Source organism: Bufo gargarizans, chromosome 3 (genome assembly GCF_014858855.1).
Source record: "Bufo gargarizans isolate SCDJY-AF-19 chromosome 3, ASM1485885v1, whole genome shotgun sequence".
Classification (NCBI taxonomy): domain Eukaryota; kingdom Metazoa; phylum Chordata; class Amphibia; order Anura; family Bufonidae; genus Bufo; species Bufo gargarizans.
Window position 1 is genome coordinate 491,372,946 of NC_058082.1, and position 13,215 is coordinate 491,386,160.

Genomic DNA, 13,215 nt, shown 5'->3' on the forward strand with positions numbered 1-13,215 from the left:
CTTACAACCTACAGTTCAAATCACCCAATCACATTATGGCAACTGTTGTAACAAGAACCTATATGTCTCTTTAGGATGACATATGGAAGTAATCAAAGTAGCTCTTAGGTGGGAAAAAGTGAACTCTTTTGTCTAGATACATGAGGAGTCTACATCCAGATTATACCAGGTATTGCAGACTAAGAATGTGATTACAAAGAGAATATAATTCAGAAATTTGCAGAACAGCAGTTTTTAAAGAGAATAGAAAACCAGGGTTTAATTATGTTTAATAAATCTTACTACAGCAAGCCTGAGGCTACAATATTTCCAGGTTCTCACAACATCTGACAGTGTTCTGGCCAACATTGTATGGATCCAACCTATTGTGAACACATACATAGCACTAACAATATTCTGGCCATTATATGTGAACATTAAGATAGAGAATGATTTGGATCCACATAATATCCCTGTTAGGAGGCGGAATAAGAACAGAAGACAGGTTCAAAGATTTCATGAGAACTCTGAGGTTGTTCTGACTCTTTGGGCCTGTAACTTCAAGCACTTATAACTCATCAGAAGATCAGGACATTGAACTGTCTGAATTTTTTGTGTAGACTGAGGAACCATCATTATGTTTATGAGTCTCACATTATAAGGATGAAGTCCAGAATTTTACCATTTTTGTACAGTGTGAAGAACATCAACTATACCTCTTTAAATTCTATAAGTAGCTAGTAAATTCATAGTACTCTGTCTTCCCACATATAGTCTGAAGGAAATAAGGTGAATGAATAAAATCAAGTGCACCTCTGATCATCTCTCCTTCTCACAGATGTAAAGAGTAAAAATTCCCCAAGATCCAACCTCAAATTTCGTTTTGATAAACTCAGCCAGTCAAGTTCCGGCTCAAGTACAGTAAGTAGCATTGTCTACAGATGTCCAACCCAAGGCAGCATGGGCGAGCTGTACTGTTGTGTCATATGAGCTGGCTTGTGAAAAGTTTGAGTGTCACATATACTGTAGGTAGTAGGCTAGTTCCTATACTTACCCTATTTTCCATCATGGCTGTGCTGTGACTGGATTCTTCCTACCTGGGAATGTATTGGACATTTCTACAGTAGTTTGTTGGTAAATGGAAGTCATGTGTTTGCCACTAGACTGTTCTTTTAAAGTGGAAATCTTGTGTATTTTATTTGTGCTGGTTTACAAAGAAATGACAAAGATTTACACCATCTGACAGATTGTTGCTTAAGTCTATAATTGCTCATTGTCATAAGGTCCCATGTTCTTTTGCATGAAAATGGCCACGTGAGCCACATAAATGATCCAGTGCCCTGAGAGCTTGCAACATACAAAGCAGCTTAGTATTTATAATTTGCGTCTTCTAGCTTATAGTCTCATCTATACAATTTATCTTCATGTATGGCAATCGTAACAGTAGTCTCATCTATACAATTTATATTCATGTATGGCAATTGTAACAGGCTTGCGCTAAACAGTTTGAAAGCTCTGATAACGTAATACCTTACAGTACTAACCTTCATAGCTAAATACCATGAGGCTTCTCATCACCAACACTAGATAATTGGGTTAGATCTCCTTAGTTGACTGGCCTGTTTTGGGCTTTAGTGGCCAAGGACTTTTTCCTTTTTGTATTGTCACACTCCAAGACCTATAATTTTTTTATTTTTCCTTTTAGCCATATGAAAGCTTGTTCTTTTGCGGGACAAGTAGTTTCTAATGGTACCATTTTGGGGTATACATAACTCATTGATTTACAGTTTTACAGGGGATGGAAAAACCCCAGAAATAATACCACTGAGTTTTTAACGTTAAAAATTTAGCGGCAGTCATTTTTTGGCATGAATAAAATAGATAACTTTATTCTCTTTGTCAGTTTGACTACTGCAATATCAAATACATATACCCTAGTTCTTATTCTACTACTATTGCACAATAAAAACCCCTTTAAAAAATAAAAGAAAATGTTTTTGCATCCCAAGACTCGTATATAGTTTTTTATTTTTCTTTCTACTAAGCTCTGCGAGGACTCGATTTTTGCATGACGACTTGTAGTTTTCATTGGTATCATTGTGGGGCGTATTTATCACCCAGTATGACAGACAGTATGGGCATAACAATCTTTATAGGACAGTTTTAAAATGTGACATAAATGAGGACACATGTGAACCTGCTAATTTAAAGGGGATTTATGGAGATGCAGCAAATCATTCTATAATTGAAAGGTACTGTATGTTAGTTGTTCACTTTCAAGATGTCTACTGGCTGACATTTTATGTATAGATGCTATGGAACTGCAGGAGCATGCTTGACTATCACTCCATTCATACGGAGAACACAGGACCCCCGTTCTCATGAATGGTGGTGGTCCAAGCAGTTGGACCAGCACTGATCAGGTACATTCCCTATTCTTAAGAAGATTTCGGACCAAATGCTGTAAAAAAGTTATACTCCTCCCTGTTCACACAGTGTCAGTCCCTGTCACACTTGCTTAAACTATCCGTCACTGACATGCTGACTATTACGCTATTACTGTTACACTTGCATTCATTATCATTCATGCACAAACTACCAGTCATACATAAATTAGTTAATAATGGACACTGTTCAAGATAAGAATGGTCCTATAAATATCAAAGAAAAATAGATCAAATACATACAAGGACACGTACACGCAAGATAAGTGATAAAGCTAAATGTATTAAATTACAAATTAATGGGAAGCAACATATCCAAAGAGGCTAAAAACATATAAAATATATACGTAATTTATACACGAGGGCCAAGGACAACAACCAAAAGTGGATCAGAACACCAGGGTTAAAATATAAACTTCAATTACATATAAAAAGGCCAAGTTTGTTTTTACAGTGCAAAAAGTGCACAATTAACATGCAAGAAAGAAAGTGTCATAAAGTACTAAAAAAGCTAAGGAATCAAAAAACGGCAGTAAAGTTCCAAAATACAGTCAAGATAATGGTAATGCTACATCCAATAGAACATAAGCAAAGAAAGGCAAATTTGTGTGAATTCAAAGAAAATATCAAGAGGCCCAGGGCTAAATCTAAGACACAGGAGGGAGAAGCCCCGCATGTACTGCTGCTACTGCAGCTTCCTCAGGGGTCTAGATGAGAATGGAGGGAGCACAGTATACGGCAATAGAAGTATTATGCTAGGGCAGCACGGCGGTTAGTGTCACCTGACATCTGACGCAGCGTAATACTGTTATCGATATGCTATGGTATGTCCAATTACTGTATGTGGCACACAGTAAATAATAAGAAGCTGCTATACTATGTTATATTACAAGAAATGATTGCACTACACACATGTAAATCACACATACTGGTGCACATCTCCTGCTATTGTGTAACCCCAGTCATAGACACAAAGATTCCCTTACAGTTATTTTAGCTCAAAAGGAAATCTTGAAGGGAATGTATCATCTTTATTTTTTACTGCTCAATACCAGATAATGACATATTTTTCTAATCATTTTTTTTTTTATTGTAGATTTTTTGTTTTGTTTATTTTCTGCACATGATTATGGGGGAAGCCATTCGGTTTGAGTTGTTGCTAACAGCATTTAGAGAGCTGTTGTTTAGACATGCGGTGTGACCTGTGCAGAGGTCACCGAGCAGGGAGGGGGAGGAGTAGGTCGGCAGTGACCATCACCTGTTGTGCATGGTGGACTATACAGGTCCTTCTCAAAAAATTAGCATATTGTGATAAAGTTCATTATTTTCTGTAATGTACTGATAAACATTAGACTTTCATATATTTTAGATTCATTACACACCAACTGAAGTAGTTCAAGCATTTTATTGTTTTAATATTGATGATTTTGGCATACAGCTCATGAAAACCCAAATTTCCTATCTAAAAAAATTAGCATATCATGAAAAGGTTCTCTAAACGAGCTATTAACCTAATCATCTGAATCAACTAATTAACTCTAAAAACCTCCAAAAGATTCCTGAGGCTTTTAAAAACTCCCAGCCTGGTTCACTACTCAAAACCGCAATCATGGGTAAGACTGCCGACCTGACTGCTGTCCAGAAGGCCATCATTGACACCCTCAAGCAAGAGGGTAGGACACAGAAAGAAATTTCTGAAGGAATAGGCTGTTCCCAGAGTGCTGTATCAAGGCACCTCAGTGGGAAGTCTGTGGGAAGGAAAAAGTGTGGCAGAAAACGCTGCACAACGAGAAGAGGTGACCGGACCCTGAGGAAGATTGTGGAGAAGGACCGATTCCAGACCTTGGGGGACCTGCGGAAGCAGTGGACTGAGTCTGGAGTAGAAACATCCACAGCCACCGTGTACAGGCGTGTGCAGGAAATGGGCTACAGGTGCCGCATTCCCCAGGTCAAGCCACTTTTGAACCAGAAACAGCGGCAGAAGCGCCTGAACTGGGCTACAGAGAAGAAGCACTGGACTGTTGCATGTCATTCGGAAATCAAGGTGCCAGAGTCTGGAGGAAGACTGGGGAGAGGGTAATGCCAAAATGCCTGAAGTCCAGTGTCAAGTACCCACAGTCAGTGAATGTCTGGGGTGCCATGTCAGCTGCTGGTGTTGGTCCACTGTGTTTTATCAAGGGCAGGGTCAATGCAGCTAGCTATCAGGAGATTTTGGAGCACTTCATGCTTCCATCTGCTGAAAAGCTTTATGGAGATGAAGATTTCATTTTTCAGCACGACCTGGCACCTGCTCACAGTGCCAAAACCACTGGTAAATGGTTTACTGACCATGGTATTACTGTGCTCAATTGGCCTGCCAACTCTCCTGACCTGAACCCCATAGAGAATCTGTGGGATATTGGGAAGAGAAAGTTGAGAGACGCAAGACCCAACACTCTGGATGAGCTTAAGGCCGCTATCGAAGCATCCTGGGCCTCCATAACACCTCAGCAGTGCCACAGGCTGATTGCCTCCATGCCACGCCGCATTGAAGCAGTCATTTCTGCAAAAGGATTCCCGACCAAGTACTGAGTGCAGAACTGAACATAATTATTTTAAGGTTGACTTTTTTTGTATTAAAAACACTTTTCTTTTATTGGTCGGATGAAATATGCTAATTTTTTTAGATAGGAAATTTGGGTTTTCATGAGCTGTATGCCAAAATCATCAATATTAAAACAATAAAAGGCTTGAACTACTTCAGTTTGTGTGTAATGAATCTAAAATATATGAAAGTCTAATGTTTATCAGTACATTACAGAAAATAATGAACTTTATCACAATATGCAAATTTTTTGAGAAGGACCTGTATAGGTGTTATCTGTCACTGGCTTTTAGGATTTTTGTTTAATATAGAAAGTACCACAGAATATTAAAAACAACATAATCAAAGCTCTTAAAAATATGTTTAACGTAAAATCATGATTTAAACAATAGGTTATATTCTGATGACATATTATCTTTAAAGGCAATCTGTCACTAGCAACCTCCCTATCTGTTTGGATAGACACATAGCTGTGGTTCCCATTATTATTTTCTTTTTGATGATCAGATGCTCTGCTTTTATACTTTTTCTAAATATGCAAATTAGGCCCTTTGGAACAACATGGATGTCACTGTTGCTCTTATTGCATCCAATCTCAGCTTCTTTCTGTGGCCAGCAACTCCCTCACTGCTTTGATTGACAGACCCATGCAGTCGCATAGTAGCGAGAAGAGGCTGACCACAGAAAGAAGCAGGGATTGGATGCAATGAAGTCAACGGTGACGCCTTTGTTGCTATGGCAGCCCCGATGCCTGTGCCAGCTACGGAAGCCCAAGAGATCCAGCCCCAGGGATGGGTCTCCTAGGCAACTGTCAGCATTTTACAATGTAAGGCACTGACCATTCAATACAGCACAAACAAATGTATTGTGCTGTATTGAAACAGGGATCAAACCCTGAAATGTTCAAGTCCCATAGTGGGACAAAAATTAATAAATTATTGAAGTGAAATAAAATTGTTTTTAACAATAAAAAAATTAAAGCCCCTTTCATATAAAATTGTGAAAAATAGAAAAATAAAATAATAAGCACACATATTAGGTATCGCCGAGTCCAGAACAGCCTGCAATATAAAAATATACCATGATCCACCCAGTCCGGTCAACATTGTAAAAAAAATTGTAATAAAAACTGTGCTAAAAAAAAGCTATTTTTTGTCACCTTTTATCACAAAAAGTTTAATACAAAGCGATAAAAAAGTCATACGGTGTACAGTACAGACCAAAAGTTTGGACACACCTTCTCATTCAAAGAGTTTTCTTTATTTTCATGACTATGAAAATTGTAGATTCACACTGAAGGCATCAAAACTATGAATTAACACATGTGGAATTATATACATAACAAAAAAGTGTGAAACAACTGAAAATATGTCATATTCTAGGTTCTTCAAAGTAGCCACCTTTTGCTTTGATTACTGTTTTCCATACTCTTGGCATTCTCTTGATGAGCTTCAAGAGGTAGTCACCTGAAATGGTTTTCACTTCACAGGTGTGCCCTGTCAGGTTTAATAAGTGGGATTTCTTGCCTTATAGATGGGGTTGGGACCATCAGAGGCGTTGAGGAGAAGCCAGGTGGATACACAGCTGATAGTCCTACTGAATAGACTGTTAGAATTTGTATTATGGCAAGAAAAAAGCAGCTAAGTAAAGAAAAACGAGTGGCAATCATTACTTTAAGAAATGAAGGTCAGTCAGTCAGCCGAAAAATTGGGAAAACTTTGAAAGTAATTCTAAAATTAAAATGAAAGTAAAAAGAGAGTGATGGGGTGCTGCGCCAGATGACCTGGCCTCCACAGTCACCGGACCTGAGCCCAATCGAGATGGTTTGGGGTGAGCTGGACCGCAGAGTGAAGGCAAAAGGGCCGACAAGTGCTAAGCATCTCTGGAAACTCCTTCAAGACTGTTGGAAGACCATTTCAGGGGACTACCTCTTGAAGCTCATCAAGAGAATGCCAAGAGTGTCGAAAGCAGTAATCAAAGCAAAAGGTGGCTACTTTGAAGAACCTAGAATATGACATATTCTCAGTTGTTTCACACTTGTTTGTTATGTATATAATTCCACATGTGTTAATTCATAGTTTTGATGCCTTCATAGTCATGAAAATAAAGAAAACTCTTTGAATGAGAAGGTGTGTCCAAACTTTTGGTCTGTACTGTATGTACCCAAAAATAGTACCAATCAAACCGTCATCTCATCCCGCAAAAAATGAGTTCCTACATAAGACAATCAGCCAAAAAATAAAAAAGATATGGCTTTCAGAAAATGGAGACATAAAAACATAATTTTTTGGTTTCAATTTTTTTTTTATTGTTTAAAACCAAAATATATATTAAAAAAAACATTAAGTATCGCTGCATCCGTAACAACCTGCTCTATAAAAATATCACATGAGCTAGCCCGTCTGGAGAAAACCATTAAAAAAAAAAAAACGTGCCAAAAAATTTATTATTTTGTCACCATACATCACAAAAAGTGTAATACCAAACGATCAAAAAGTAGTGTGTACCCCAAAATAGTACCAATCAAACCATCATCTCATCCCGCAAAAAATGAGACATAACTAAGACAATCTCCCAAAGAAAAAAAAAAAAAAGATATGGCTTTCAGAAAATGGAGACATAAAAACATAGTTTTTTGTTTCAAAAATGTTTTTATTGTTTAAAACCAAAATATATATTAAAAAAACATTAGGTATAGCCGCATCCGTAACAACCTTCTCTATAAAAATATCACATGAGCTTAACTAAGACAATCGCCCAAAAAATAAAAAAAGATTTGGCTTTCTGAAAATGGAGACATAAAAACATGATTGTTTTTCTTTCAAAAATGGTGTGCTCTGCTGTGTTTCCGTACAGCAGTTTATGACCACATATGGGGTGTTTCTGTGAACTGCAGAATCAGGTTAATAAATATAGTTGTTTTTTTTTTGCTGTTAACCCTTTATGTGTTAGAGGAAAAAAAGAATTAAAAGGGAGAATCTGGCCAAAAAGTTTTTTGGGTCCTTAAAAAAGTGGGTTTTGGAAATTTTCTTAAAATTTTTTACATTTTCTTCTAAAATTCTAAGCCTTTTAAGATCCTAAAAAAATTAATTACATGTACAAAATGATGCAAACATGAAAGTGGACATATGGGAATGTAAGGTAATAACTCTCTTATGATGTATCACTATCTGCCTTAAAAGCAAAGAAATTCAAATTTTGAAAATGGCTAATTTTTCCAAATTTTCGGAAAAGGTGAATTATATCGACCAAATTTTTTCACTATCATGAAGTAGAAATGTGTCGCGAGAAAACTGTCTCAGAATAGCTTGGATAAGTAAAAACATTCCAAAGTTATCACCACATAAAGTGACACATGTCAAGTTTCCAAAAAAACAGCCTGGTCCTTAAGGTAAAAAATGGCAAGGTCCTTAAGTTGGTAAGGGCTCATGTACACGACCGTTGCCTGTTTTGCAGTCCACAAATTGTGGATCCGCAAAACACAGATACTGGGCATATGCATTTTCCATTTTGCGGAACAGAACGTCCAGCCCATAATAGAACAATCCTATCCTTGTCTGTTATGCAGACAAGAATAGAACAAAAATGCGTATCGGATGCGGATCAAAAATACAATCGTGTGCATGAGCCCCAAGGCTACAGGTCCAAATGATTCATCAGTAGAGCAGGGAGCAGAAAGGTCAGTCCTCTTCATGGGTACAGTTGCTTATCAGTCAGGATTTAGCGCAACTGAGTTCAGCTAGACAGCTGGAAAAAATACATATCTTTGCCATCATTTTGCATTTCTTGCTGACAGCTTACTGTACGCCTGAGGTCTTCACATTTTTTTTACATACGTCTTTGTCTTGCTGCTTGTGTCATGTTGTGATTATGACAAAACATAGAGCTCTGAATGCTAAGCTTCAGCATGATCTTCTGTACACACCATGTCTCCTCATCCATCGTTTCTGTACTGACGACTGTTCATTTTGTGTTGCAGTGAACTGACGCCCTGTGAAAGTGGAACTACCAACTTTAAAACTGGCCTGCGAGGGTATAGTCACTCCACAAAAAGCTACTGCCACAATGAATTCATGGAAATGTCTAACTGCCAAGCTGTTTCCCACTAATCAAAGAACGAACTGCCATCTTAGTGCACTCCTTGTGTCCTGTGACACTCGTCTTGTGAACGGAGTTTATAGTATGACCTGTCTTGTCCAATAGTGGAATTGACTCTTGCCCATATTTTTCTTTCACATTATCTAAAGCAGAGATTTTTTTTATTTTAATGTGAAGCACCGTACTTGCACGGACTATATAGCACCTCATCACCGAGTGCCAAGTTTATTAAAGGAGATTCACTGGAATTTGGGAATTCTTACCACAATTTTGGGCATTCTCTCTAGGTGGTACTTGATGTTTGATACAGTGATATCTGCTGTTCCATCTACCTTAGGATCTTCATGTGGCACGTCTCATTTCTGCCATAGAGTCATATCAGATGACCTATAGAGGTGAACGGTTTCATTAAACATGGCTGCTTTTTGCCACCTTATGCAACATATATGCACAAGTGCATCTGAATGTGCTATGGCTTGAAGAACGAATCCAATATTGGGAAATATCACAAATCAGGGTCCCATGACATAAGCATAAGTTAAGGCACAGAATAGGTCATCATCCTCGTTACACATTGGTGCACATTTGCTAAGACTCTCTAAAGTAAGACAGTGGGAACTTAGACGACTGGACAATCTTAAACTGCATCAGATTTATCCCCGTGGCTGATGCCTGCTGGTAAATCTGGTTTACCTATAGACTGTCTAATATAAAGGTGTCTTTAAGGCTGTATTGGTTGCAATCCTGGAGGAGATTCCCGGCAATCACCTGCTCATTAGCAGAGAAGACCACTGCTAGTACATGCAGCGATCTCCTCCATAGTATGGGGAGGAATGATCGTTATACCACTGCTTGTCCTCATGATGTCCAGTTGTTTGCCGACAGCAGATTGTGATTAGACAGTACAATCTGCCGCCGGCAAACAATGATTTTTAAAGCTGTTGAAAGATTCCAATTGCCCAATGAACATGTTTTTGCTCGTACATCGGCGGCAGTATTACACTGCCAGATCACCACTAAAGAGCGTTCGTACAAACTCTAGTTAGCGATAATCTGGTAGATAATCTGCCAGTCTAGTACAGGCTTTACGCTGCACGATTGTTGGGTAGATTATCAAGGATGAACGTTCGTAGGAACGCTCATTTCCAATTTATTTTTCCCATTTAAAGCTGCTGCTGATCACCCGATGAACGATCAAAACGCTTTTTCATCTGATGAAACAATCGTTCATGCGGACACAGAAGTCATAGTTTCTGGGCAGCAGGTTGCGCGGTGTAGAGAATAATCTGCTCCCCAGAAACAATGAATTTGTACGGGGATGAGTGATAGCAGTAGCCATCGCTCACCCTCATACAGTGCTTCAACCCCACTGACGAGCAGACATTTGTCGTGAAGGAACACTTCCGTACTGATAATCAGCTGCTTCATCAGGCCATGTTTACACCACTTATTTGTTGACTTAATTGATGCCCATAAAATTGACAAATTTTTGGGCTCACGATCACATTTAGACCCTTGTCGGATGAGTTGCAAACAGTGTCTGAAAGTGTCTAAATAACTTAACAAATGTGTTGCAGGCATGTACGTCAGGTTTCTGTTTTGTTTTGGGTTTTTTTGGGCACAAATTACAGCAGAATTCTGGCACTGATCAGGAAATCTCCCCTGTTGTGTTTTTAGTTCTGGAAAATCTCCTTGAGTGTGGATGTGGGCTAGACTAATGCTCGGTAATATCATCTGGTCACAGGAACATGTACCGTACTACCCACTCTTGAGAAATAATCTTGATGCAGAGAATTTGGATTGAAAATTGGACAGTAATGCCATATGTTTCAGCACTTTTTCCACCTCTGTGGAATTTCGTAGATACAGGTGGTAGCTGCCACATTGTGTTCACTTGAAGCTTTGCTCCAGAATTATAAAAACCAAAGTTTAAAACTGACGACAGGGGATGCTGCAGGGGTGAGAGTATGGATGACCATGAAGCAAGTGAGGTGTACGCACCTAGGCAGGTCATCCATTATTTGCTTCAGCAACTGGCCAAGGATGTATTCCTACACGGATCCTCAAAACACGGACACTGGCCGTGTGCACACCGTATCACGGTGCAGATCCATCGACTTCAATGGTTCTTTGGTCCGCATGTTGTGACATACAGGACATCTATCTTTTGCAGCAGCTATTCATATGCTTGCTCCATGGTGGATCCGCACAGCCGATATTAGTGTTTAACAGTTCCATGGTTTGCAGACCACGAAACACTTAGGGGGAAATTTATCATGAGGAGAATATGTGAAGTTACTTTTGCTTGAGTCTGTGTTGGAGTACTTTGTGCCACATTTATCAAATGTCACAGGTTGTTTGATAAATTTGGCTTGTCCTTAAACCTAACTCTTCTGTCTAGAGCAGCTACTCCAGTTTTCTTACTCCACCCTCCTCCTAGAGTAAGATTGCGACTTTTTGTGACTTTAAAAAAAACCTGCAATGATAAATCTGGAGCGAAACTCATTAACATAGCTAACCACGCCCACTGTTCCACCCATTTTACTAAACTGGAGTGAGTGGTGTAAAAATCCAAAAAGTTGCAAAATTTTGCTCAAGTGAGTGTAAAAGTTGCAAGAGCCATACTTTGTGACTTTTTGATGCCAGAATTTTGGAGTGAATGTATGATAAATCAGGGCCTTACAGCCTAGTGCAGGGATGTCAAACTCGTGGCCCTCCAGCTGTTGCAAAACTACAACTCCCATCATGCCTGGGCATACCACAGCTATAAGGGAATGATGGGAGTTGTAGTTTTGCAACATCTGGAGGGCCATGAGTTTGACATCCATGGCCTAGTGAATGCCCCCTAACCCAACTTTTTGTCAGCATCTGTCTTCAGTTTTAAACTTCAGCAGAGCTACACTTTAAAGGCTTTTGGCACCTTTAGGTTTATGTTTTTATCATTCAGTTTTAAACCTTTTTGGACTAAATATCAGTTTTCCAATTTGTTTTTTTAATTAAGAAAAGTGCAGTTTTTCTCTACTGCTTTCGCTTTCAGTGCATCTTCAGACTAATGATCTCTGCCTCAAAGTGAATTCAGCTGGAGATTACAGAGTGCCACTGTATGTTTGAGATAGACTATATCTACAGTATATTAGATCAGGAAGAAGTCTCACTATGACCACTTCCTCCACAGCATTCACAGAGCTGGATTCTGTGTTACATCCAAAAATTCTTGCCCAAAACTGGGGCAAATCTTATAAGGGTACATCCCCAAGATTAGGTTTCCCGATGCAGTTTTGGAAGCCAAAATCAGGAGTGAATAAAAAATAAAAAAATAAAGAGAATTTGTATCTGTCCTTTATACTTTCTCTCTTTCTATGATCCTCTCCTGGTTTTCAAAACTGCCTCAGGAAATCTGTGTGGCCATACCCTTAGAGCAGGGATGCCCAACCTGCGGCCCTCCAGCTGTTGCAGAACTATAACTTCAATCATGCTTGGACAGCCTACAGCTATCAGGGCATGCTGAAAGTTGTAGTTTTGCAACAGCTGGAAGGCCGCAGGTTGGGCATCCCTGCCTTGGAGGAAAGTTTCTTTTGGCAGCGGTTTTTCACCTTGCACCTCATGTGATCTGCTCCCATTTTAGGCAATACAGTATCAGTGTGTCCTGTAGGGTTCACTCTACCTCATTTACCGAATAGAAATTAGACTACTAACTATACATGCGCTCAATATGAGCAAACACATAGCTGCTCCATTGCCCTCAAAGAATTTTTGAAAGTGGACTTGTATCTTAAAAAAAGCTTTCTGTTACCGGTAAAAAGTATATTATATACCGTGCAATAGTGAGATACTGAAAAGACTGTGCACACCTAGACTGACAGCTGCCGCCCCGAAGACACATCATTACTCTTTCGGTACTAAATTATTTAAAATAAATCTGTCATGGCACAGAAATCTTGCTGCTTGGAAGATTTGTCATCTAAAATGTAATTTCTTTGTTAGGATGTGCTAATAATACGCAAATACATAAACGCCCATGATGAGTCAAACTCTTTTTTTTTTTGTTGATGACTGCTCTCTACTGGTGATTGAAAGAATTGCAGGGGAACTGACAATAGGTGTGTGTGT

At 39.0% G+C, this 13,215-nt stretch overlaps 1 protein-coding gene across 2 annotated transcripts in view; it reads left to right on the forward strand.

Annotated features, from left to right (window-relative positions):
• LOC122930432 (rap1 GTPase-activating protein 2-like) overlaps positions 1-12,507 on the forward strand; it is a 182,345-nt gene extending 169,838 nt beyond the window's left edge. Inside the window, exons 21-22 of one of the 2 annotated variants that reach the window (XM_044283839.1) lie at positions 818-900; positions 8,987-12,507. In XM_044283839.1, coding sequence (XP_044139774.1) covers positions 818-900; positions 8,987-8,989 — 86 coding nt within the window. In that variant the 3' untranslated portion in view covers positions 8,990-12,507. The remainder of the gene's footprint in view (positions 1-817; positions 901-8,986) is intronic. The other variant, XM_044283840.1, reaches the window with a different exon arrangement.
• Positions 12,508-13,215: the final 708 nt, after the last annotated feature.